Below are 27889 nucleotides of genomic sequence, written 5' to 3' on the forward strand. Positions count from 1 at the left end.
GGTTTATGATGTATTAAATAGGCATATCTACTTCTCTTACCTAAATTTAAAGGTGGGTAGGGGCAGACCTGATGGATATCAGGATGTCATTCCATATCCTGGATGAATAGATGGGGAAACACCTGTGTCCTTAGTGTATGTATGTTTTTTACACCCTTCTCTGTCTCCAATATGATCTTGTCACGGCTGTGGATATGCTGAAAGACACCAGAGATGCTAAACTTGTCCGCCAGAAAGGCAGGGGTGAAGGTCGTGATAGCATTGTAAATGATGCAGCTGGCTTTGAAGATAGTCTGCCACAGTTAGAGGAGACAGGAGTTTTATCAGGATGGGGTGCCATAATCCTGTTTCTTCAGGGCCTGGCTTAGCAGTGCTGAGGAGTGTAGAGCCTGAGAGGCCAGGGTGCAGAATATTTCCACCATTCAATTACAGGAGTAGGATGGTCTGAACGGCAGTACCGAAGTCTCTTTCGGGGAGCAATGCCTTAAATTTCTTTAATAGGGGGAGCTGGTATCATGCCCTCTTTCTCTTCTTGGCCATATGTTTCTTGAGAGGAAGGTTGTTGTCCAGGGTTAATCTAAGTGATTTGGCAATAGCTATTAAGGTTTATTTCTTGAGCCAGGTCTGTACTATGTATTGCTTGTTCTTGGTGAGGCTGAGCTTCAGGTAGGTGCTGGAAATCCAGGTCTGGATGAGGTGCAAGCAATGTTTGAAGTGTTGAATGTGTGGAGCAGAGGAGACTTTGAAATGCAGTTGTCCATCGTCAGCAAATTGGTTAATACTGATGACGTTATTGGTGAGTGGGGCTGAACGAGGCTCAATGTAGCAGTTATAGATTTGTTGGGAACAGTATGTAACTCTGGGGGACTCTGCACCTGATGGGGATCTGGAGGTCCTCATATGAATGAATTGGTGTCACTTGGAAAGATATGATGAGGATGAGAACTATTGAAGCTCCTTACCAGTGAATCCCATTCAAAACTTCAGGGTGTGGACTAGGATAGAATAGTCGACTGTGTTGAAGGTAGCTGAGATATCAAGCAAATACGGAAATAGGGGTCATTGTCATTTCTATTTGAGGGTGTCGTCAGTGATCTGAATGGTCGTCTCTGCTGTAGCATGGGCTAAAACAATATTGGTAGTCGTGGAGAAGATGGATGGTGTTGATCTGTATGAGTTGAGTATAGACTGCTTTTTTGATCTTGAAGATGAAAGGTTGGTGAGCGATGGGCGACGTCATCATAGTGCAGGTTAGTTTCGGAGTGGAGGATCTGGCCTGTAGTTACAGCTTCTGAGAAGATGCCTTGAGTGAGGCTTAAACAATCCTGAATAGGGATGAGTGTGCTTTTCTGGAGAGCGCTTTAATGAAGGATGATTGTAAGACATTCTCTACATAGGAGGTGGGCTTTGAGGATATTAAGTTATGTCGGTGCAATGGAGCGTTGAAAGATGACCATTATAGGATGGGTCCAAGAGGAGAAGCAGGCTTGGTAGTGTTGATGTGCTGTTGGCTCTTCTGTATTTTTTCACTCAAGGTATTTTTGATGGAATTGCACGTGTTTGCAGATTGAGGGATAGACGTGTCAGCCAATGTGTTGATGCATTGCTTGATTGTCTTAAAAAGAATTGTGCTTTTTGTTTGCAGCTCTATTGATGGGGTAGTTCTAGCGCTTTACTCATGTGGTGCAGAGGGATTTCAATGGAGTGAAGACATTGAGTTTCTGTTTTCTATTCTATTTTTTATTTATTTTTCCTGTTGGGCATAAATAGCATTTGTTGTCGGCGAGGTCTTTGGAGTACCAGGCTGATGAAGATTTTAGCTTGCATCTGTGTGTTTTAGTTTGAGTGTGGTTTTTTTCCAGAAATATGTTTATAGTCCTTTTAGAAAGATGTAAATGTCAGACACAGCGGCATGGCTTTAAAAGGATTTGATGATTTGGTGTTCACTTTTCGGTTGATCTTGGTTTTTTTTTTTTGTTGGTTTTTTTAAACCTTTATTGGTATAGACAGGATATACAAATCTGGGCCTACAACCAAACTGGCCGGCCATAATACGTGAAAGCAGTCAAGAAGTCCAGAATGAAGTTGCAGAATCAATCATAGAGGAACGTAATCAATACAATCATAAAAAGGGGGGAGGAGAGAGGATCCAAACGGGCAGCAAACAGGAGCAAAGAAGGTTATTTTTATAATAGGGCAATAAGGAGCATGACAGGCTCGACGACAATATAGAGGAATCCGGATTCCCAAATCAAACCATTGGTAACAGGCTAAAGGGCAGCCATGCAGGAATGTCAGCACTGTATATATCGGTATAAAAACAGGGCCGTGAACACAAGTCAGTATATAATTAAGAACAACTTTGCATCCCCACCACCCAGTATCACATCGGAAACAGAACAAAGGGGCCGGAATAGCGACAACACCAAGACTAACCCGTCATACTGACCTTGGGAGAGAAGGAAAAGGGAGGGGGGGGGGAGAGGAAAGAAGAGGGGGAAAGGAAAACACAGACCGAAAGAGAAGAATGCCGCGCCTAAACAAGCGCCCCGTAGCAAGGAACACATAAAAGAGCGGTAATATCAGCAACGAGGAGGGCATGGGAGTCGCAATGGAAAGCAGCAGAACTACAAAAAGAACAACAGCGACATTACAGACCCCACCCCAATCATACCACGGAAGGCAAGGACAGACGCGGCACTCCAATAAAGAGTTACAAAAGGGCCATAGAACTGAGGAAAATAAAACATCAAAGAAGACCCAACCCACCCATCCCACCCAGCACCCCTGCAGAAGGCTACGGCCTACCCTCCAAACAGCGCGCCTGTCGCCCTAAACCAGAACCCGAAATGTAGTAGAGACAAGAGAGAAGAAGAATATAGAGACAAAAAAAAAAAGGAACTGAAAAAAAAGAAAAAAATGGGAGGGAGGAGCAAAAGGACAGAAACAAATACGGTCGGCCACAGCCCTCCACCCAACTATACGATTATATTACATGTGAACCAGAACGACACAATCTCGAGCGCCAAAAAAACGTACAGGGGGTTCTCCCACAGCACTAGAAATATGAGCAACTTCGCCACGGATCTGTACACCAATAAACCACCGGGAGCCGTGCATCTCACCCCAGTCCCTTCCTAACCACAATTACCACCCACCACAGGACAGTGTGAAGTAAGCAACACGATGCGAGGCAAGCACACAAATGAAGGAAAGTACGAGCAAAGCGTAGGCCAGGGAGGGCAATCAATAAGCAAGTGGGCAAAAGTTCAAATAGGCAGTTCAAATGTCTCAGCAATAGCAACAAGGGCAATAATAGACAGGAGTTCAGTCTCGCCGTTAGGAAAAGCGGGGGTTTCCCTGCAAAATAGAAACACGACCTCATCAAGGCAAAAACAGGCAGCGGTCCACCATTGTTCTCAGGCACCCGGGGAGGATCAGGTCCCCGCACGACATCCAAGTCCCCAAGTCCCCAAACTTCGAAGAGCAGGAGGTTCCAAATCCACCGGCCAGCAAACCCGTCGATGGATAGCGACAGTAACCCTCGCAGCGACCGAGGGAGGCGAGGCAGTGGCATCACTGAGACAAGAGGGGACCATGAAGGAGCGTTCACCCAAGATGGCGGTGGAACAAATCGAGTCTCCCGGAGCACCGGGGGCCAGGGCCGCGCGTAAGGATCGTAAGGCATCAAGAACGTCTCCAATCGTAGGCTCACGCACACACGTCCAGGCCCCCGTGCAGTCCAACAACCCAAGTCCGTCATCACGAGGAGACCCACAGCACAGGTCGTCGGCAGCCATTTTGTGAATTCAGCCTCCTCACCACCCTCCGCGATTTTCGGAACAGTTCACAAATGCGGGCCTTTACAGATTTCCGGGGGGTCCCAGCAATGGCAGCCTCGGTGAAAAAAGGAGATTCGCCCAAGGCGGGGGGCCGTCTGCAGTATCTCTGGCGCTCCTCTCAAACAGAGGACGAGGGTCCAGGGTCGATGGACGGAGCAGCGGCGGGGGGACCCCTTCACACGATCAGTCCACGGAGCACCGCGCCCCACACCAGCCTCACGGCCGTCAAGGCGGGCCCGGATCAGGGTCACCGGGATGTTCTCACAACGGCTCTCACCAGTGGCGCAGTCTCTCGGCCGGGGCCGACGGTCACCACAACGCCAGGTCGGATCCGATAGGCGAGGCCCCGGTCTCAACACCACGAAGGCCCAGGTCCCTTCGGGGGGCACAACTTTGGAACCGCAGCACGCCGGAGTCTCCAGGCCAAACGGTGAGTAAGAGCGAAACGTTGCGTTCCTATTTCTTCGGAATTATGTGGTCTCTGGGCAGGATATGCAACAGGATATGCGAGTCAGGCCAGAGGGCTGACGGAGCCGAGCTACAAGGCGACCATTACGCTCGCGAGCTTGGCTCCTCCCCCTGATCTTGGTTTGTTGGTTCGACTTTGAGAAGGGAGATAGGTATGTCAAGGTAGTTCTTCCAGTGCAAGGATGTGGGTTGTTTGCATTGGATTGTTTAGAGTTGAGAAGACTTGGCGCAGAATATGGCCGTAGTAATTTCTTTCCCAACGTTGCTTTATCTGGAAGGGTTAAGTCACACAGTTGGTTTGTTGCTTTATCTGGAAGGGTTAAGTCACACAGTTGGTTTGTGTAGGCATGTTTTATAGATGAGGTAGTGAGGAGATAAGAGAATTATTTATTATTTATTATACTTATAAAGCGCACTACCACCTCGAGAGGCATCCTGGCGCTGGAGAACCCAAGGGAGAACTAGCCAATTAAATGAGTTGGCAAGTAGCAGATTGGGTTAGTGATAAGCTCTATTAGGTTGTATCTCACTTGCTTACTAGTGTGCTCGTGGATGACAGTAAGGGCTCCTCTTAAGTTTGTGATCCGCACTATGGGTGCTGTGGCTTCTGGGAGCAAGGATTTCTGGGATGTGCCACAACTGGGAGGTGAACCAGTTTAAATAGGTATATACTATAGCCTCAAGAAATGGGCCATTATATAGTTAAGATGTGTAGCACATGGGGTCCAAGTTAAATTGCAATCCAGCAGCCATCAGAAATTGCATTCAGGACTGGATGTGCTCACTGGCTTGACTGTCTGTCTTGCACAGCTATTTGCGACCTGGTCGTTTGTTAGTGCATGCTTCCCAGACGTTCAGGTGGAATTCTGCTTAGTGCATGCTTCAATAAGGTGGTGATAAAAGTTTGCCTCAAGATTATTTATTTTTTTATGCTGGTTTGCCATTATTTTGAGACTAATTTATTGCCCTGACTGAATTTTCCCAATTTTCTTTCCAATGTATCCAGCTTCTTGATCTGCCAGGGATCATTGAAGGTGCCAAAGACGGAAAAGGCAGAGGCAGACAAGTCATTGCCGGTGAGAAGAGTTTCCATTCATTTAATTCTAACCTTAAGCTTTTGATGTAGCATGCTCTCACTGAACATGGATGCTTTTGATACTTATACTATCACCTGCAGTCCATGTAATAATACTGATAACAAGCCACTTTCAAGATGTGAGGTTTTAGGCATGTTGAGTGTCATGTGGAGTGTCATGTGGAGATGTCAGTTATACGGAAAACTGTCAGTAAAGTTATTCCGTCACAGTGTATCAACTTCATCAGGGGCCCCTTAAGAAACTGAACTGTTATGATGGTGGCAAATAAAAAGAATCTACAATGTTCTGAGAGGCTGCCACAAACAAGTCATTAAGGGTCAAATTGTGGGTCTAGACCAAGCCTCACCCTGAAGAGGATTTACTGTCTTGCTCCGAACTAAGACTCAACCCAGAATAACTTTGGAACACTGTGAACTCATCTGCTGCTTTTCATACAGGAAGACCTGATATTTTAAGATGCAGGCTCTCCTTGAAAATACCCAGCTTCAGCTATCCAAAGAACTGGTACTGAGAAACTGCCACCACTGTACGTTAAAACGATATTGTAAGTTGCCGCTGAGTTTTGTGATCATCTAAAGGACTGAGTTCCTGGGCATCCTGGACTCAGACTTACTGAATGCTTATGATATATCTCAGGGGGCACTTAATCACATTGACAAATTTTAGTTCCTAGAGTAGATATCCAGGTTTAATTTGGGCACCGAGCCCATTCTATATTGTCATTCCTATGAAAGACTATGGCTTGTAAGTAGATATACTAGATGATAAATTCACAGTCTGTCCCACGCAACTTTGATTCTTTTGGCTTCCAGCAACCAGTCAGTGGCCCAGTACACAATGCAGGTCATGCTTGGGCCAGATCTCTTCTGAAAAGGTACCAGCCCTTGCGGCTGCTCTCGAAGCACGGATTTAGTTGGGTTGCTTCCTAATAGGTATTGAAATACCCAGGAAGCATTTCTCTGTTTCTGTCCTAGACTGACTCGAAGTGCACATGAGATTCCAAGCTATAAAACTGCAAGTGCCCCACCACCAAAGGATGCCAATGTCTTTCTCTTTTCTAGCCTGCACACTAGCATCACCAATACAGTGTTACTTCATGATCACCTCTTAGGTTATTCAGGCCAGAGGAATACTGAAATCTCCAATCTTGCTGAAGCAACTGCTTGTGTAGTTCTCCCCCCCCCCTCCCGCCCCCCCCTCAGGCACTAGGACATTCCATAGTTACTTCTGTGCTAAAGAAATTTCCGGGACTCACATCTAAATGTCACAAACCTTCCCTTGCCAGCAAAATCACCCAGGAAGTTTTCTCAGAAGCCTTAAAGAATTTAAGGCATACCAACTACTTTATAACTGCCAATGAAGGGTGCAGGTCAGCTGAGGTTACTTTGCAGGTTACAAGAGAAGGCCCTTTACCACATGTCGCTGGGCAAATTTTTCTCAATCTAGTCACAGACTACCATACGGTGGACCACGAGGTCTCCTAGTCTTACTCCTAAGTGGGTTTGAGGAATGAGTCTTTAACATTATTTTGTTCATTTCTAACTAGTCTACTTGGATCATCATTGTTCCCAATAAAGACTGACACTTCCAGGGTTCTCCAGGATGACTCCCTGCCCTCCCAACTATTAAACATCCTCGAGTTAGCAGGTGGATCTGCTCTGACATCCACTTCAATTCCAAATGTTTGCTGAGGATGCTATAATACACCGGAGGATGGGAAATGTTCCTAGTCGTTACAACATAACAGAAACGTGATTCTATTTGAGTTGACCTCGGGCGTCACAAGCAGACCAAATACCTTGCCCAAAAGAACTACACATTTTGGTTCTACTCTAACTTCAGCATTTCTCCTTAAAATCATTGGTTGGTAAGTAGTACTAAACCACAGTTAATGATGCTCTGATAGATTCCTCTAGTTGAGGGCATGTCACTGATTGGACTACAGAGCAGTGGCCCTGTCCTGCATGTATTATTTTATCAAGGTGAATGCAGGTATCTCACAAAAGGACCTATGGCTGCGCTGACTGATACAAAATTGGGGTTCAATGCTTTGCCTTATCCTAACAATCGTGAATCCTGTAACTCCTGCCATGAGGGCGCCCACATGGATCCAGTGGAGCGGAGAATCAAGTGCAAGATTGTTTGCTTGACATTAATCATGTGGGGCCCGAGCACATGGCGGATTCAGAAGGTTCATCCCTTCCCACTACTGCATGTCAAGATCAGTGTACCAACTAAATTAAAGAGAAACCAGTGGGCAAGAAAACATCAAGATGTTTGGAGTCTGGACCATACCATTAGATTATCTAAAATCCTGATGTCCCCTACCACCTATGCGTAGTAGTTCTAGCCCTAAATGGAAACATCCCTGTTCAAAGAAGCCTTTTGGATACATCTGGGGACCCTCTACTTGGCAGATACCCCCCATTTTTTTTGTCTGTCCGGTACATGACACCAACCACACAGGTTGGGGTATAAATCGCTTCTAACAGCATGTGCTGTATACAGAGTAGGCTTACTGAATACAAAGTGCCTGCAAGTCAACATGTAAACGCTATTATTTAATTAAATTAAATAATATATTGGGAAATCGTTCTTGGCCACTGAAGTTGTACAATGGACTTCTTTTTCACTTGCCAATTGTTGGTGGCCTCTTGCACTTAGAAGCAGTTGATGTTATGTTCTCTTGGGTGTTAAGGTACCAACTCGTTGAGGCACATTCAGTAATTGAATCAAAGTGAGAATTTTTCAATGCAGCTCAAAGCTAGCCTATCATTTTCTAGACTCAAGGGTCACTCCACCTCAGATTTTCTTGGTCAAAATAGTGTCTGGGGCATTTGAAATTCAGACATGTGATTTAAATATTAGTGATTGTAGGGCATCGGTGTGTGATTTTTCAGGCGAGGTATTGGTGTTCTGTCGGCTTCTTTATCATTGCTCCCGCTTCATCCCCTAAATCGGTTAATTCCTGTTTCTTTCCACAGTTGCCCGCACTTGCAACCTGATTCTCATTGTACTGGATGTACTAAAGCCACTAGGACACAAGAAGATAATTGAGAATGAACTAGAGGGTTTTGGAATACGTCTGAACAAGCAACCTCCGAACATTGGTTTCAAGAAAAAGGACAAAGGAGGCGTCAACCTCACCGCCACTGTAAGTTTGAGAGAAGGGGGCTTGAAATGACTGTTAAGATCAAGAGTTAATGATAGACTAATGTACAGCACAGAACATGCTCCAAATGGTGGTAAAATAGAACTCTATATATCTACAGAGCATTTACCCAGGATGCAAGGATGACAAAATATGCAGGCATACACAGTAAGACCTGGGGGCAATACCTGCTTACAAAAAGAAGAGTTGAGAAACATAGAATCACAGTGGTGTTGGCATTACTGTCTTAAATAGTTGGACGATTGTGATCTGTCTACAGTCCTAAAGCAATCATAGTCAAAGTTCTGTATGTGTGACAAGATGGTAATGCAAACAAATCCAAGGGTCATATCTAAGGTTATATCGGGGTTGCAATGTCATTTGGTCCATCCACCTGCCAGACTTTTTCCAACATACAAAGACCCAGGCAGAACAGTAGCTATACACATTAGATGCAAGACCAGCAATTATGTATCGTCTTGAAAGAACAATTGTTTTGCCCATACGAACCGGGGCAAACTGGTCTCTAAGATTATTGTAAAATGGATAGTCCAGACAATCCAGTACTGCCACAAGGCTGCAGGAGTTACAATAAAGGAGAGGCCACAGGCACACTCGACAAGAAAAAAGGGAACAGCACTGGCCTTAGGAAGGGTGGCGCTGGAAGATATTTGTGCTGCAGCCACATGGTCTTCTGAACACACTTTCACAAAACACTATTTTGTGGACATCCAAACCAACAAGGAGGCGCAACAGTGAGCTAAAGAGTACTAAAAAAAAGTTTGAAAACAAGTGCTACAGAGAACCCAGCCAACCCATGAAACAGAATACCGCTATATAATCAATGCACAGCTTGTGAATCCAGAATAGATGCACACATCAAAACAAAATTGTTATTTTACTGGTAGGAATAGTTTTTCAGCTTGAATTTTTCTGGATTCACATGCAACCGATCTGCCTCTGCCAAGGGAGGTGTATATGCTAACCAATACCAAAAAACCCACAAAAACTGAGGAAATGAGCAGATCAAAGTCTCCAAGAAGGGCAAAATAAGAATCTGGCAATGCAACTATGTTGACGCTTCCGGGGCGTAGGTCTGACATCTCTCAAGGATGACATAGTACCAAGTAGTTGGAGAGTCAACCACGCCCACGCAAAAAAAAGAGAGCGACTACAAAGGACTATTCTACACCCATTACCAAACAGAGCGGGTGAGGGTCTAAGGGATGGTTTAACGACCCAGCAATTCTACTATCCCTAGGAACAGTCGCTTCAACAAAGAATAGCAAGGGGTCAGCACAAATGCAAACTGAGTTAAATTCCTACGTGGTGAATAGAGGGAAAAGAAAGGGGTAGAACTACTAAGGTGTTGTGAAAAATACACATAGGGTCTCATCTTTGTGAAAAGATTCCCATCAGTCACCACTCTGATCCGCCCTTCATCATCTGGGATCCTTCTCCCTCGAAGGTAGATTATGAGACCCACTGTGGATTGGCAGATGTTGTGGAGCCTAATCCTACATGTGGTGCCCAGTGTGAGGAGAAAACATGATGTATAGTGTGGTGGCTGGAAGCAGTGCTCAGAGTGAGTGTAAAGTGAAGTTGTGAAAAACCTATAAAATTAGGTAAGGAAGAGAAAAAATTATTTATTGAGATTCTCTTCAATCCTAAAATAAAGAGTGCGTAGTGGTGTAAACAAATAACCACTAATAAGTTTGGAAGGTCGACATGTTTCTGCAGACTAATTAGATCCACGTGGCGTCCCTCTGGGCTGTCGTGGGACCTCCCACGACAGCCCAGAGGGACGCCCGGGGTACCGACGGACAGAGCGGTGCCCTGTTTTACCTGCGCTGTAGCCAGGTGAGGTGGGACTTTTCTCTCCTGCCCAATTGTCAGGAGAAGGATTTTATCACTATATTTCGGGTGATATTTTATCTTTTTTTCACTTATTTCTTCATAAGCAGTAGCGGTAATGGTCCTGAGGAAGCAGCTAGATACCACGTGGATCTAATTAGTCTGCAGAAACATGTCGACCTTCCATCCTTATTAGTGGTTATTTGTTTACACCACTACGCACTCTTTTTATTTTAGGATTGAAGAGAATCTCAATAAATAATTTTTTCTCTTCCTTACCTAATTTTATAGGTTTTTCACAACTTCACTTTGCACTCACTCCGAGCACTGCTTCCAGCCACCACACTATAAATCATGTTTTCTCCTCACACTGGGCACCACATGTAGGATTAGGCTCCACAACATCTGCCAATCCACAGTGAGTCTCATAATCTACCTTCGAGGGAGAAGGATCCCAGATGATGAAGGGCGGATCCGAGTGGTGACTGATGGGAATCTTTTCACAAAGATGAGAGACCCTATGTGTATTTTTCACAACACCTTAGTAGTTCTACCCCTTTCTTTTCCCTCTATTCACCACGTAGGAATTTAACTCAGTTTGCATTTGTGCTGACCCCTTGCTATTCTTTGTTGAAGTGACTATTCTATACCCAACCTCTAGATGGCAGAATAGTGTGCTGCATGTGAATCTAGAAGATACCACAAACTGGAAAACTGCTTTCTTCTATCTGATCAGACCTCGAGAAATATACTCGCCCACTTACTATGTATGGCAAGTCATATTTTATCAGTGTGTGCTGTTTTTAAGGCCTACTTGCCCAGCCCGGTGAGAGTGTTTGAGCTGGTAAAGAACAGGTGTTCTGCTCAACTGAATGAGCAATAAACCGGTTTTTAAATCTTGTTTTTATCTTGTCAGATTTTCTGCACGTTCAAGGATAGTCAAATGTCTACTTATGTCTTCTAACAAATTGCTGCTTATTTTACCCTGGAGACTGGTGTTAACTTTTCTTTCTCTGGCAGCAGAGTTAGTCTTTTTTAAAGTGAACTGTCTGTCAATCATGCTCGGCACTCAGTATTTAAATAGCTTGTAAATTATTGTAATAGCTTATAAATTGTACAAATATTTAAAAATATACTTCATTAGTTCGGCAAAGACTTTTTTGAAATTCTGAAGTGTGATAAAAACAAAGATTTAATGGGATATATAAAAACCTAAATACTTTGAGGATGTGCAAAATTTGTGAAACCCGATTTTCACAGATTGTCATTTGTTTCATTAGTAAAACTGCATGCGAGTGGGAAAGTTTGTGGCCATTTCAATGGAAAAGTCCTTCTATACTTCAATGTTATCACATCATGTTATACTAATATTTAATAAAAATGAGTTTTAAAATCTAAACTGAACACCATTCCTGCCGCCCCACCCCTCCCCTGATGACAATGCTATTAGTGAACTAAGAAGCAAGTGTCCGGGATCATGTTGTGGTAAATAAATAATTAATTACCGGTACTATTTTTCTATACATTAACTAAAACAGATAGCTCAATAAATAAGAGGCAGGATCCGGGGTATCTGAGTTGAACAGGCTTTAATCAGGCACAAGGGAAGGGACAGGATCGGAACAGCCTGTAACAGAATGGAATGGAATGGCAGCTGCAACGTCTCATCAACAGTACATAGTATATATAGGAAAACATTACAATTACATTGCATACAGTAGGCGTAACAAGTGACAAACGTAAGATAAGAACACATGGGCGTTCAAAGAAGGCGTGCACAGGGCGTGCACGAAGATATGTGATGAGAACGTCACAGAAGTGTCATGAAATGGGTGGATACATGGAGGGGGCTACCTGGGCAGCTGGAACCTTTAACCTAGTGGTGCGCGCAAACGGACCATGACGTGTAACTGGGGGCTCTGACTTCTAGCACTAGAAGAGGAGACTAAAGTCTAGGATGTCAGGACGACATGTACCTATAGCATATCTGGTATCTTGTGTTTGGAGTACATGTTGATAGAGTCTAAAAGTCATCAGGGCAGAGGCTACTTGACACTAAGGCTGGTGCATGCATATATTCTTCATGTATTGCGTGTACTATGAATCTTCTATGGATATTAATTCAGTAATTCTCTTACATGGAGACAGAAAGACTAGACTATAGCTGAAGCTGTTTATGCGGTTCGTTAGCTTAGGAATGTGAAGACGGAGAGCTGAACTGATAACTAGAGGCATAACATATTCTTGGCAGACAGGCAGGCAGGCCGGGCCAGGCCGGGCACCGCGTTGCTTGGCAGAAAGTAAGCGAAGGGTCAGGGATGCGGGAGGGGCTGCATCGCTCCTCGGAGTGGTTTCAGGAGACTGGAGCTTGAATCTGGTGTTCAGGCCCTTATGAGGCCTAGAAACGGGGACAATTCGATGAATTAACGTGCACAATGTAAAACGTTGGCAACATAGGCCTAGAAGCCTAATTCACGTTGCTTTCACGGGGACTGGATAACTGACATACTAACGTTGGACACACTATAATGGCGTCTTTATTCGGTCATAGGGGGATATATGCATATTGATCATGCACATATTACATAGGATGGGGAACACGTAGGCACACATGACAAGGCAAAATTCGATTTTCCTCATTCCCTCCTTGTGCCCTACGTTTCCATCAGGAAACATCAATATTCATGATACCATCTATCATTTCATACAGCATCATTTGCTCGTCTCGAATCTTCTTGGAACGGGACTTTGGACTTGGAATACAAGATGTAGCGCACAAGCCGCAAATCGCAGGGCCACATTGTAAACCGAGACAGCAACTGAATATGATCATTACTGCTATACCCAGGAATGACAATACTTTCCATCCCCAGGCAGATATTATACTCCAGAGCCAACCGGACCATGTCCAGGTGCCTGGATTCTGGTGCAACTTATGGGCAATTTTATGAAGTCTGGTTATAGCTGAATAAACAGGCGGTGCGTTATTAGGAATGAAAATGCAGCAACTAGATCCGATTACTCTACAAGCTCCGCCCCTATCGGCCAGTATGACGTCAAGGACAAGCTGGTTTTGAAGCACGACAAATCTCATAGCAGATTGTTCTTCAGTTAAGTTACCTAGAGCGGAAGTAGTCTCATTCACTACTGCTTCAAGGGTTCTGGTTAGCCTACGTATTAACTTACTATTTTGGACAGGACCTATGAAGAAAAAGAAACCTTTATTGAAGTCTTGATACTGTTCTAAGGCAGTTTCAGTCTGATCGACAATTGGGGACTCGATCTCCCTTCTATGTCTAATGTGTACTAGATGTGTGTTTCTGTGATAATCGGATGGGGCTAGGAAAACTGGTGGCAGTAGGAAGGCAATGTAACATGTTCCATCCCAATCTTGGGGCAGACGTACATATGCGGTCTGACCACATACAAAATAAGAATGACGTGAGGCTTTGAAAGTAGATTTCCCACTGTCACTATACTCGACCACAGTAGTACAATCACTGTGTCCTAGATGTACTGAACCATTCTTTCTGACACATAATTCGCCTTTCACTGGTAGAACTGTAATAGCAGGCAAATCTGGAGTAGTCTCGGACTGAACATTCAAAACCATGAAATTCGAGGAATAATTACCTAGATCATATACTTCATTTTCTAGATCTAACCCTGTTCTATGGGAAAGACCTTCCTTGTCTGGGAAACATGTTCTATTCAGAAGGGACATATCGTTTGAGGATGACGTTAACGTGGACCATGCTCCACACGAACCATTGTGTGAAAACGGATAGGGAAAAAGTGGCAGAACTCCCTTCGGTGTCTGGAAAGGGGGGAGTCGACCACACACCCAACAATTTGTGGCATTGCTGGTCTGGTGTGAATAGTGTAACATTCGGATAAAAGTATTATTGCGCATGGCAAGACGATAGGATAACTCGTGAGGAGGCAGTTCACTAAATGTGTGCTCTACTGTAACATTAGAGGAAAAATGTACATGTGAAACGATAGGAGGAAAATATACATATAAAACATAACTTATGCCTGTAATCGCAAAACTCAGAAATAATAAAATTAAAAGAGTAACAATGCATCGGCTTCGGAGAGCTTTGTGATAACGTATTCTCTTAGAGTTTCGACTAACTCTCTCACTATGAGGGTCTATCTCATACATGTCAGGAACCTGTCTAACCGTTTCACCCGAGAGGGACTTAGACAATTAAACTGGCTGACTTACTAGACCTTAATTTTTCTTTATACTCCTGCTGCGGAGTTTTCTCTAACAGGGGAAGTTTAGAGTCAGTATCTGGGCAGTCCTTGAGAACGGGGCAGTCTTTGAAAAAAGTCTTTGGACGGAGTCCATGAAATCGTTTCACGTGGCTGGAGTGCAACCACCCTCTGCGGCCCTCCACCTTAATCGCAGTCCTTGTTGTCATCAGAACGAGCTTTGGTTCTTTCCAGCGGGGCTCCAGCGGACTTGAACGATCAAAATTTCTAATCAAAACGAGGTCGCCTGGTATGACCTCGTGCGGTTTCACTTGAGTGTTGTCTGGAAAGGCAGCGGCGACCTGTGAACGACAAGAGAGTAGTGCAGACATCAAGGAAGCCAGGTAATCTGTCAGCATATTACTGTCAACATCAGTTATTTTACGGGGCCTAGGTGTACCCCACATGTTTGGGGGACAACCGAAAACTACCTCGTAAGGGGACAGACCTGAACGGGAGTGAGCGACCATTCTCATGTAAAAAAGGGCGACTGGCAGTGCTACCATCCAATCTACGCCTTTCTCTGCGCATACCTTTGCAATGCGGATTTTCAGGGTCTGATTATGTCTCTCGACGAGACCAGCTGCTTCGGGATGTCGTACACAGTGGAACTTCCACTGGTACCCTAACAGAAGGGATACTTGTTTCATGAGTTCGGAGGAAAATGGCTGGCCGTTATCTGAATACACGACCCTCGGTAATCCATAGCTGGGGAAATACTCACGAACCAACTGCCTGGCAGTGGTCGCGACAGTATAATCTGGAACTGGATATGCTTCTGTCCACCTGGACAAAGCGCATACAACTACGAGGACATACTTGAAACCTCGACATCGATCCATCTGAATATAATCCATCTGGAGGACTTCAAAAGGGTGGTCAGGAGGATGGAATCCACCTTGTTCCACCGGGACACCTTTACCTGGATTGAACTGACAACAGATCATGCAGGTACGCACTTTCTGCTTGGCTGCTGCTCGTAGATGTTTGTTAAACCAGAGGTTCTGAATACTGTCTAACATGGCTTTTTCTCCTAAGTGTGCTGGACTATGTGCGGTGTTAATAATGACTTGAACCATAGAGTCGGGGAGAAACCATGTGGCTTTTCCCTTCGTCAACCATTCCCTGATCTGTCTGGACCCCTCCTTGTTCAGACCATTTCTTGATTTCATCGGGAGTAGCATGTGACTGTATATCTAGTACGTCTTGTGTAGGGTCCTTAACTGTCATACAAGTCGTCTGAACTGGGACGTCTGTCTGTGTCGTGTTAACTGGGATGTCTGGAGTCTGAGCTGTAAGCTTGGCTGTTCGATCTGCCAGGTCGTTACCCTGGGAAATGATGTCAGTGACTCTCGTATGTGCCTTGCACTTCATAATGGCGATAGCTGTCGGTAAATGTATTGCATCTAACAGAGCTTGAATGAGGGGGCCATGCTGAATCTTGGTTCCATGAGAAGTCATGAAACCTCTCTCTTGCCAGAGCACTCCAAAGTCGTGTACGACTCCGAATGCATAACGTGAATCTGTGTATATGTTTACTTTCAGGTTCTTGGCTCGTATGCAGGCTTGGGTCAGAGCGACGAGCTCTGCTGTTTGAGCAGACAGGGTGTCAATACGATGTGTTTCTATAACTTCGGTTTCAGTAGTCACTGCATACGCGGCTACTAGTTCTCCTGTACTTGTTCTCATACATGAACCATCCACATAAAGCGTCAGGTCGGGATCAGGCAATGCAATGTCTGTCAAGTCTTGTCTTGGCTTTGTCATGGTGTTAACAACTTCCACACAGTCATGTGTGGCAGGATTTGAAGTAACTGAGGGTAACAGTGTAGCAGGATTTAAAATGTTGCAGCGTCTGATTTCTATGTGTGGCTGAAACAATGTCAGTTCATATCCTGTTAAACGTGCAATTGTCAAATGCTGAGTCTGTGTTCGGTTTAAAAGAACTTCCACGGAGTGTGGAACTTGTACTGTCAGGGAGTGTCCTAACACTATGGAATCACTCTGTCTGATAGCTAGGGCTGTGGCTGCAACTGACTTGAGGCACGCAGGCAAAGCCTGGGCCACCGGATCTAATGTGCTAGAGAAATAAGCACAAGGCTTGTGTTGTCCCGCTTGATCTTGAGTAAGAACAGACAATGCTGTACCATCACGTTCAGTGACAAAAAGTGTAAAAGGCTTACTGTAGTTTGGTGTCGCTAACACAGGTGCATTACATAAAGCTTTCTTTAACTCATTGAAAACAAGTGTATGTTCTTGGGTCCAAGGGAGGACAGTCGATGTGGCTGCCTCCTGTGTCGTTAACTGTATCAGTGGTTTAGCTAGATATGCGTACTGAGGAATCCATTGTCTGCAGTAAGAAGTGAGGCCGATAAAAGCTCGTACCTCCTTCTGAGTCTTGGGCTGTGGAAGATGTGCTATTATCTGGATACGGTCTGGTGTCAACTGCCTACCCCTCTTGGACAGTAAGTGTCCAAGGTACACCACTTGCTGGACACAAAATTGTAGTTTCGAAGGGGACACCTTGTGCCCCATGTCTGCCAGAAAATACAAGACTGTAAGTGACGCACGTTCGCAGTCACGTTCAGAACGGGCTGTGATCAATAGATCATCGACATACTGGAGCAGGGCAGTGTCAGTTGGCATATGAATATTGTCTAGTTGTCTTTTAAGTGCTTGACTGTAAATACTAGGACTTTCTGTGAAGCCTTGAGGAGCTCGTGTGAATTTATAGCTTCTTCCATTTAAACAGAATCCGAAAAGAAACTGGCTGTCTGGATGAATGGGGACACTAAAGAATGCGTTCTTGAGATCAATAACAGTAAAGAACGTAGCTTCGGAATCAATGGCTGTCAATAGGGAAGAGATATCTGGAACCACTGGGTACTGGGGTATGATAGATTTATTAAGTTCTCGAAGGTCAATCACTAATCGATAGACTGGAGGTGCATTTGGATCAGTACGTTTAAGAATCGGAATGATGGGAGAATTACATACATTGGAGTCAGTTTCTACAACTACTCCTTGAGCAATGAGCTCGTCAATAATTTTTGATAAGGCTGCTACAGCCTCAGGTGGCAATTTGTACTGTCGGATTCGTGGTAATACAACACCTTGCTTCAGAGTGACACGATATGGTGTAATGTGCATACAACCTACATCAGTTGGACCTTGCGCCCATAAATGCTGTGGTACATTCAATAATCTTGGATCAAAATCACGTAATACATAATGACCTTTAAAATCACGTAAAAACAATCTCACTCCTTCTGGGGAGCAGCAAATGATTGCTCCTAATTCTTTCAATGTCTTAATACCTAGTAAGTTTTCAGGACAGGATTTCGTAAGTAACAAGTCTGTGGTTCGGGACAATGGACCAACTTCTAGGGAAACTGGTTTCGATATTTCATTAACAATAGGCTTTCCTGAAAATCCAAGGGAAACATTTCTAGAGCCTGAGAGCGGAGCCCCTGGAACCTCGTCATGACTGATGGTAGTCCTACTTGCCCCTGTATCGATCAGAAACTTTCTGTCTTTCCCTAATACTTGACTGTGTACATAGGGACCCTCTTGATCTACAGGAATCTCGATGAGAGGCAAGCCAACCTCCCTCTCTAGGCTGTTTCATGAATACTGCTGATAGTCTGGATAATCTGACTGTGCGTACTGGTACATCTGCTGTGTAACGTGTTGTGTATAGGCTGCGGTACGGTAACTGTCTGTTGTGCGTTCTGCGGTGGCTGGGCATTCTGCGGAACATGTTCTTGTCTAGGAGGACGTGGTCTCTCTTTCGTTTTACCAGTAGCTATGTTGTGTTTCAGAACCGCACATTCGTTTATATAATGACCTGGCTGTTTACAATAATTGCATGTCCCTTTAACAGGAGTTGTAGAATGACTAGTCTGATTCGGACCCCTCTTCTGACTATCTTGTGGAACAGACTGTGCAACCAGTACTTTCATTTTCGTGTCTTTCATACGTCTCCTTTCATGTTCTTGCTCCTCCCTGATTCTGTTCTGGTGATATTGTAGCATCTGGAGCATTTGTGACGGACTATTAGCTTGCCAGGTACTTTCGACTTTCAGTACTCGATTTTTAACTTGTGGTAAAGAATTCTCAACTAGTTTGGTAACAAAAAGATGTGGATACGATTCACTACTTGTTTTCAGGCCGCTATTAATAATGAAACATTTCTCAAATCTAGAATAAAAATCACTAGTGTCTTCGTCTTGTTTCTGTTTACAGGCTGAGATGGCATCCCAGTCTTCCTTTTTCGTAGCTAGTAATCTTGGCAAGACTTGTATTAACAGTTCGGGTAATGCTTTAGCTTTTTCCCCAAGACCGGTACCTGGAACTCGTGTGTTATCTTCAGTCTCTAATGCGGTCCAATCAATCTTTTTCTCTCCCACCTCCCATTCTTTTTCTTTGAGTTTTTCATATATGCCCGCAGGCAACAAGACCTTTAACATTTTAATAATATCAGGATACGTGTATTCTCCCATACGGAGCATGTCTTTCAATTCACGGTGGAACCCTGCTGGATCTTTATCGTGACAGGGTATTAACTTTTTCATTTCTAGAAGTTCTATTTTCGTGATAGGGGTGTAAACAAATACTCGTTCGAGCTCCCCCCCCCTCTCCCTTAACTGGATGTACTTCTCGCAACGGATTCTGTCTGTCTATGTAGAATGATTTTCTTACTGGGGGTGGAACAGGAACAAAATGTGGATTCAGGAACGTTCTGTATTTGTGGCGCTGTTCTAAAATGACACTAATTAAATCGGTACCTAGACCTTTCCATCTGTTTAGGAGTAACTCGTTCAGTACATCATACAAAGGACCTGGATCAGACTGTTGATCCTTATACAGTGTAATGAGGTGCTGGATCATGTACATACCCACCAGACGCTGCTCGGCTGGGGGCAGCTTCAGAAACGTTTGGGCCACTATTTCATCTGAAAACGTGGTAGAATCACTAGTCCATCGGACTGCTGATCGGGCTAGTTCTTGTTCATGCATGGTACTAAGCTCACTATAACCTATTCGTAGTTTCAGAATTTTATCGGTGGCCTGGAATACTTGTTCAAGAGAACACTGTTCTGGTACGGGAGGAGGAAAAAACTTTCTTGTAATCTAGGCGTGAATGTCGGTCGGAAAATCTAGTTCTACCTACATACGCTATTCTGGCAGGATTCTTGCTGTCTACCTCTTCACTTGAAGAGTCATTCTCTTTCTCGGTTGCTCTTATTGCTTTCTCCTTCTCGTGTATGCTTAGAATTTCTTTACGTATTTTCCTGTACATACTTTCTATACTATTCTGTGTCTTATGTTTTCCCTCGGCTATATTGTCACTCCACCTTGTCAGGGCTTTCATCTCGTCTTTGTCTTTATCAGGATAATCCTGCTCTCTTATTAAACAGTTAATAAAGAACTGTAAAATCATACTTTGAATCTCGACCTTTCTGTGTGTCATAGCTTCGTGAATACTCTCTGGATTCTCCCCTGTTCGGATAAAATGATATATTCTGTCTAGATGTTCCTTCATCTCGGGCAGGGTGGCCAAAAAGTTGGCAACTCGTCTTAAACGTACGGAATATAATATCATGTGATCTTCGCCTGGTACTGAATCATATATGCAGTCTGTAAGGTATTGCTTGAGGGCTGCGTGTGTAGACACCTTTGGCGTGCGCTGTAACGCTGCGTCTCTCAGCGTCAGTCGTTTTACTTGAGGCGGGGTGGTAGGAGCACCTCCCCCCGCTCCTCCTGAACTAGAATCGTCAGTTAATACTGAATGTGCTGGTAAAGTGACTGGCAAAACGGGCACATGTAATGTGGGCTGGTCCGGGGGTACTGGCACATTAATGGGGTTCCCGGGACCAGTGGCTGGAGGAACAGGAATTACATTATTAACAGGGTGCTGAAGTTGAGCAGGCGGAATAGGATTTGCATATTCGGGGACTGTATCGTCCAAATAGGACGAAAGGAAAATTTCAGCTGCAGTCGGTTTATGACGTAGCTTAGTCGGGACCAATGGTGGCGGTAAATTACAGGGTACTTCCGGGGTTGCCTTCGGCAAGCCCTCGGCAAGAAGAGGATACATACCTTTAATAAGGGCATTTCTCTGTCTGTCTGACTGTTCTGCTCTAACTCGTTCACCTTCTTCTAGAAGTTCCCTTTCTTGGGCTTTTTCTGAGGATTCCCTACTTAACTCTGCTTTTCTGAAATCTTTTTCGGATCTTTTATGGGATTCTTTACGCCATAATTCTATGGCATCTTTCTGGGATTGTCTGTCTTTCCTTTTCCATAATGCTTCTTCTACTCGCATGATGCACTCGGCATCCCATGTACCTGATACAGGCCATCTATATTTCTCTTCAAGATTCTTTGTATAATCCACCCATAAGTCTAGATATAATATGGCATCTAAGCCATGCTTGTGATACATAAAGTGTCCAGGACTGTCCCTAGGAGGGACAGGAACTGCTTCTTCGAGTAACCCTTTTCTGGTTCTTATCTGACGTAACTTTGAAAACAGAGGCATATTTGAGTCGTACTTGAACTTAAACAAAATACACAATAATCACAGTAATGAAATGGCAAACAAATCACTCATACCACGACATAGAAATACATTAATAACAGTTCGAACAGAATACTACCTGATACACTGAAAACATAACACTTGAATTTCTCGAGAACGTGCTTACTAGAATTGCTGGATGCACTGCTAAAACAGTACAGAACATACCGGTCTCATAAAGAGATACGTCATACCGTATCCACCTAGGTGAATACTTCGGACTGGATCTGTGTACCCAAACCCATCGGACCAGGGACAAACTAATGAACCTGTCTAGATACTTCCCCCGCAACGGTACTCACCGGGAAGCAGAAACTGAAGGCCTCGGACTGGACTGCTACGACGTCTGGTTACTGCTACGCATGCGCTTCGGGCTTCGGTTACAGGTGGGCCTCCGGATACCTCGGACCTTGCTCTCTCTGCTTGGGCTCTGGTCGGGACGAACCGCATTCCTCACCGCCTCGTCTGGATGCCGGACCGCAGTCTCCGTCTCCTCCGTGCGCCTGAGGGAGACTTGATGAAGCAGAAATATCTGCACGTGCACGGTAGAGTTCCGTCACGGCTGTAGAAGGGTCAGGGGGCCTGCGTTACATCTCCGGCGCGTGGGGAAGGGGCTCGTCCCTATTCGGGCGCCATTATGTGGTAAATAAATAATTAATTACCGGTACTATTTTTCTATACATTAACTAAAACAGATAGCTCAATAAATAAGAGGCAGGATCCGGGGTATCTGAGTTGAACAGGCTTTAATCAGGCACAAGGGAAGGGACAGGATCGGAACAGCCTGTAATGGAATGGAATGGCAGCTGCAACGTCTCATCAACAGTACATAGTATATATAGGAAAACATTACAATTACATTGCATACAGTAGGCGTAACAAGTGACAAACGTAAGATAAGAACACATGGGCGTTCAAAGAAGGCGTGCACAGGGCGTGCACGAAGATATGTGATGAGAACGTCACATAAGTGTCATGAAATGGGTGGATACATGGAGGGGGCTACCTGGGCAGCTGGAACCTTGACGTGTAACTGGGGAGAACTGGGGGCTCTGACTTCTAGCACTAGAAGAGGAGACTAAAGTCTAGGATGTCAGGACGACATGTACCTATAGCATATCTGGTATCTTGTGTTTGGAGTACATGTTGATAGAGTCTAAAAGTCATCAGGGCAGAGGCTACTTGACACTAAGGCTGGTGCATGCATATATTCTTCATGTATTGCGTGTACTATGAATCTTCTATGGATATTAATACAGTAATTCACTTGCATGGAGACAGAAAGACTAGACTATAGCTGAAGATGTTTATGCGGTTCGTTAGCTTAGGAATGTGAAGACGGAGAGCTGAACTGATAACTAGAGGCATAACATATTCTTGGCAGACAGGCAGGCAGGCCGGGCCAGGCCGGGCACCGCGTTGCTTGGCAGAAAGTAAGCGAAGGGTCAGGGATGCGGGAGGGGCTGCATCGCTCCTCGGAGTGGTTTCAGGAGACTGGAGCTTGAATCTGGTGTTCAGGCCCTTATGAGGCCTAGAAACGGGGACAATTCGATGAATTAACGTGCACAGTGTAAAACGTTGGCAACATAGGCCTAGAAGCCTAATTCACGTTGCTTTCACGGGGACTGGATAACTGACATACTAACGTTGGACACAACTATAATGGCGTCTTTATTCGGTCATAGGGGGATATATGCATATTGATCATGCACATATTACATAGGATGGGGAACACGTAGGCACACATGACGAGGCAAAATTCGATTTTCCTCAATGTGGGATATATTTTGAATATACATGGTGCAAAGGGGTAGTATATTAAATCACCCAAAAGAGCTTTTGTACAACAGACGTGCTGAACTTACACATTTAAAGGTGCCACCCTTCCTGTGTTCTCCTATAGTCTATAGGTTGATTTCAATGTGTTCCACTCTAGTGAACTAGTTAAGGCTTTATTCTAGTTGTTTGTCAGACTACTCAGACTTTGTCATGTCTTCGCAAAATGTCTTGTCTGATAGTGCTTCCACTCTCACAAACCATGTGGAGGCTCGAATCTGATGTCACTAGTTAGCAATGTAGCGAGTGATCTGATAGTAATATGCCCAAGTAGTAGGTGTCTGAACATCCCTCAGCTGATTCTTTGACATAAATACATAGTTAGTCCTAGTGTAGGAGATGTGTGAGGGTGAACAGAATGGTGAATTCTTAGTCTTGTGGATGTTGTACCTTCTATATATTGGCTAGATCCATCGTTTCTAATAAGTCTTTAAGACATGCTGTCGATCTAGAAGTCTTTCCCATCCTGGCTGGTTGTCAGCATGGGTTTCCAGATATTGCATTGTTGAAGTCGCCCACCCATACTATTGGGGTGTTTACCCCGGCATTCAGCTTTCATTATCTGACTTGACAGACCAGCTTTCGCCAGACAAAATTATGTGAGGCTCACTAAAGCAGGGTTTTGGCTCCGCTCTCGATTTGAGAGCCAGGAGTAAAAAAATTTATTGGGCAGGGGTTGGGTGCTTCCACAAAAAAACTGGTTGTCTTCCGCACAACTGTGATCATTTTGTTTAATTATCCAGCTGCCTTAACGTGAAATTTCATGGTAGCACACATGACATTAGAATGCTATCAAAGTGTTGTAAGTAGCTGGATAATTTACATTGTTTTTCTCCAGCAGCATCACAGATCAGAGGATGGCATTCATTAACCTACAAGTGTTTTAGGGTCTGGCTTGCCAGTGCAACTATCACCTCACTGCCCCCAATATTTTCTCTAGTTCTTTGCTTCCACATAAATACAGTTCCTTACACTCACCCTAAGAACAGTCTCTTGGTCAATGCTCTTGGTATGGTAGTTTTAGCTCCATAAACATGCATGTATCCTCCCATTCCACATCCTTTCATCCTGTACAACATCTAACTTTTCAAAACTTAAACCTATTATATTACCTGGTAATAAACAAAAAATTCACTTGTTTCTCATAGGTGACAGATTTTTGGCAGGGGACGGTGCGCCTCATAACATGGGAAGTTCGGTGGGGGTTTTCTCTACCTACTGTGGTCAGGCTTTCTGTTTGAGTTAGCTCTCCCTCTGGCCATACACTAGAGCTACTGGAATTAAGCAGCAGGGAAGCCCCAAATTATTCATCAGGGTTGACTAAATTATGCGGAAAATTGTTTTGATAGTATTGAGTAATTATTTTGTCATTGTTACACATGGTAATACTGTCTGGGCAAATATTTCACATCATTAGTATCAGTCCAACAAGAAAATACAGAAATAAGAAAATGAAAGGTGACTAGTTAACTGTTGCGAAGAACCGTCCTCTGCTTGTGAACATGTCACTGCATTATTAGTATCTTTTGATCCATTTAAGCTAGAATCTTTTTTGGAAGAGGAGGGGGGTTAAATTTGGCAGATTATGCAGCAGATGAAAGATTATGTGGCAAGTACGGCAAATCCATAATTATGCGGAAAAAACTGCAGCTGCATAATACCGGTGACCCTGCAATACACCAATGCCCTTCTCTCCTGTTTGGGTCCAAAGTCCCATGTGGGAGGCAGGCCCATCCTAGCGGGTTGGTCCCTGCAGGAACCCACATGTCCTGTGTTTTTTGTGCTCCGATTTAGTGCTCACTCTCTGACTCCTAGTGACTTTGCCCCGATTCCTGCAGCAGGACCCCCTGGGATCACCCTCCAGTGCCTGGCTCACCTTCCTCCGCAGGCAGGGCCTAGACACTTACTTAATTACTAAATGTGATATTGCTCCTATTTCCTGAATGTGTACTTGCAATCTTATGTCTTGTGAATGGAATTTTCGCCACTGCACTTAGTAGAAAGGAGTGTGTACATTAATGTTACGGTAGTTTGTGCGGGAGAGGGGGGGGCGGGGGTTAAGCCATCTCTATTGGTAAATGCTTACTTTCTTTGCTCAGTTTTGGGTTCTGTGCTTGTGTCTGATCTTCTCCATATGGGTGTAGCCTCCGGATCATGAGCCTAGATAACATTAAAGGAATTAGAGGCTAGGATTGTATAGTTCAACAACCAGATATGTTTTTACAAGATGATCCAGTTGATCAGCTTCTCACCACAAACATTTCTTTAGCATACAGTTTTTGGTTATGCGAATAAATGTGTCCAATATGTGTTTTTGCGCAAACCATTACCAGTGATTTAAGCCTCTTCTCGAGGGCTGAAATGTTCTACAGGTGTTAATTGTTGATTTTTAAGGAAATCCTCAATCCATGTTCAAGAATGATGTGAGTGTGGTTGGTAAGCACTTTTTTTACGAGGCATAGCAGGGCTCCCTCATCCTCCACCCGCTGTAGCTGTAAATTTGGTAACCTTTTCTATTTTTGAAACCCACAGTGTACTCAGTCGGAGTTGGATAATGAGACCGTGAAGAGCATTCTAGCAGAGTATAAAATTCATAATGCTGATGTTACCCTACGGAGTGATGCCACTGCTGATGACCTCATAGATGTGGTTGAAGGGAACAGGTATGTAGAGTGTTACCACCAGGTTGCACTGTATAGAAAAGCATCAAATAAAAGTGCTCCAAAACTTAGATGGAAAAAGTAAAATCATGAAACGAAACTCTTTGCATGATTACTACTTAGAAATGTACACTGGAACAGTATTTACATTTTTTTAAAATTGTAATTTGTGTTAAAAATTATTAAGAAATATTTACGATTGAGTTCTTTTAATTAAAGAGTAACAATTCGAAATCTTTTGTGTATGTTCTCAGTTGCATATTCCACAAATGTCTTGTACCCTAATATAAGGTTCTGTAGTTTCCCTATAATTTGTGTGAAATGGTTTCCAAACCATTTAATCTGTGTGTGGACTTCAGTTGTTTGACTTCACCCATGAGTGAGTCTCACTAGTTCCATTCTCTCTAAGCTCTGTTAGAATGGATTGAGCGTGTTAAATGCTAGTGTCAAGCTTCAAGATAAAGGTCTACTTATGTTAGAGGGTCCCTGCTGGTTGCATGTGAAAACGCATACACGCGTGTGGACTGAGCTAGTGAGGCTATCTTCTAACTCAGCCTGGTATCTGTGCACTGGTAGCCTGTTGCAGAGGAGGCCCTTCATAGATCAGTGATGACCTGGGAAGCCTTTCAGTATGAGTTGTATGAACGCACAAATTAGGTACACTTTTATCTGTTAAAGGAGACTGCAATCAAACAAAGCTGTGGAGGTATATTTATTTAAGCTTAAGCCGTAGACACACAAAGCTGTTGGTTACCAAGTATGCCAAACTGAGCTGGCACAATCTTTATATACTGCTTGTACTACATTGACATACATTGAAATGGCTAAATCATATGTGTGGGCAGACAGTGGTGTTTCGTAAGTTTGTCTTATACAATATCAAACCGAAATCTTAGCAGATCATGAATACATTCTCATAGTGTGAGGACAGGTGTGGTTTCAACATCAGCAGTTGTCTTTCTTATCTACGTGCTCCTTCAGTTCTTTTTTTTTTTTTGAAAACTTTTTATTGATTTTATAACACAAACACAAACAACTTGCAAGAAGAGAAGAAAAAGAGACATCAGTATACACAACGTTGCAGTACATGGCGTTGGAGCGGGAGGGGCAATACCATGAGCATTTGTTCCATCTAGAAAGAATCACACAGGGGGGGGGGGCAGAAGAGACAAATTGCAACCAGTATACAATAGAATGTGAAGGAACCCTCGGGTTACGGGGACGTGGGTGTAACATCTGGGTCAGGAAGAGGAGGGGCACATATATCACCGCGATAAGTGTTCCATTGAGTCCATATCTTCCCCCATTTACGGGGGTACCTCGAGAAATATATACAGTTTTTTCTCTGAACATGCACCAGTCCATGTTTTGTTTCCATTTCCGAACCCCGGGCGGGCCCTGAGCGCCCCACAGTTGCGCAATGTCTCTTTTGGCAACCATATTGCCCAAGGTCACCCACCGAAGCTGCGACACGGAGTAATCATTCGGTTCCCATACGTTCAGCAGGCATCTCCTAGCTTCCGGCATCGATCGCACCCCCGTAACCTTACTCATCACCTCGTGCACACGGGACCAGAATCGCACTATCTCAGGGCACTCCCAGATGATATGTAAAAAGGTGCCCAGGAGACCGCATCCACGCCGACACAAACCATCCACAGAGAAGCCCATGTGTACCAAACGGGGACCAGTGACATACACTCTATGCAGGATTTTAAGTTGCACAAATCTAAGGCGCGCCTGGATGGCCACCTCCTTAGGGGAGGAGATCGCCGCCTGCCAGTCCTCATCGTCCAGCTCCAGCCCATCACCAGTCCAGACCTCTCTAAGGCGAACCAGGAGATCAGACCTGGAGTTGATTGATTTTTTTATAAATAAGCGAAATCGTACTGTCAGGGACATGTCCGTCCAGTACCCTGTCCTCAAGCGGGGACGACTCCGGTATCTCCACACCCGAAGGGAAGACCGAGAGCACATAGCGAAAAAATTCACGATCGCTCAAAGCGTACTCAGTTTTCAATTCCACAAACGTCTTCATTCTCCCCTTAGTCCAAACATCATCAATCCTGCTGATACCAATCAAGTCCCACCTATCGAACCCCCGAAACTGCCAAAGTGAGCCAAGTCTATCAGACGCGTAC

The 27889-nt window shown here is 44.3% G+C and overlaps 1 protein-coding gene across 1 annotated transcript in view; it reads left to right on the forward strand.

The window, feature by feature from the left end:
• DRG1 (developmentally regulated GTP binding protein 1) overlaps nt 1-27889 on the forward strand; it is a 62227-nt gene that overhangs the window by 17524 nt on the left and 16814 nt on the right. Inside the window, exons 4-6 of the mRNA XM_078667720.1 lie at nt 5317-5386; nt 8392-8561; nt 25621-25751. Of these exons, the coding sequence (XP_078523846.1) occupies nt 5317-5386; nt 8392-8561; nt 25621-25751 (371 nt within the window). The remainder of the gene's footprint in view (nt 1-5316; nt 5387-8391; nt 8562-25620; nt 25752-27889) is intronic.

Source organism: Lissotriton helveticus, chromosome 11 (assembly GCF_964261635.1).
Source record: "Lissotriton helveticus chromosome 11, aLisHel1.1, whole genome shotgun sequence".
Lineage (NCBI taxonomy): Eukaryota > Metazoa > Chordata > Amphibia > Caudata > Salamandridae > Lissotriton > Lissotriton helveticus.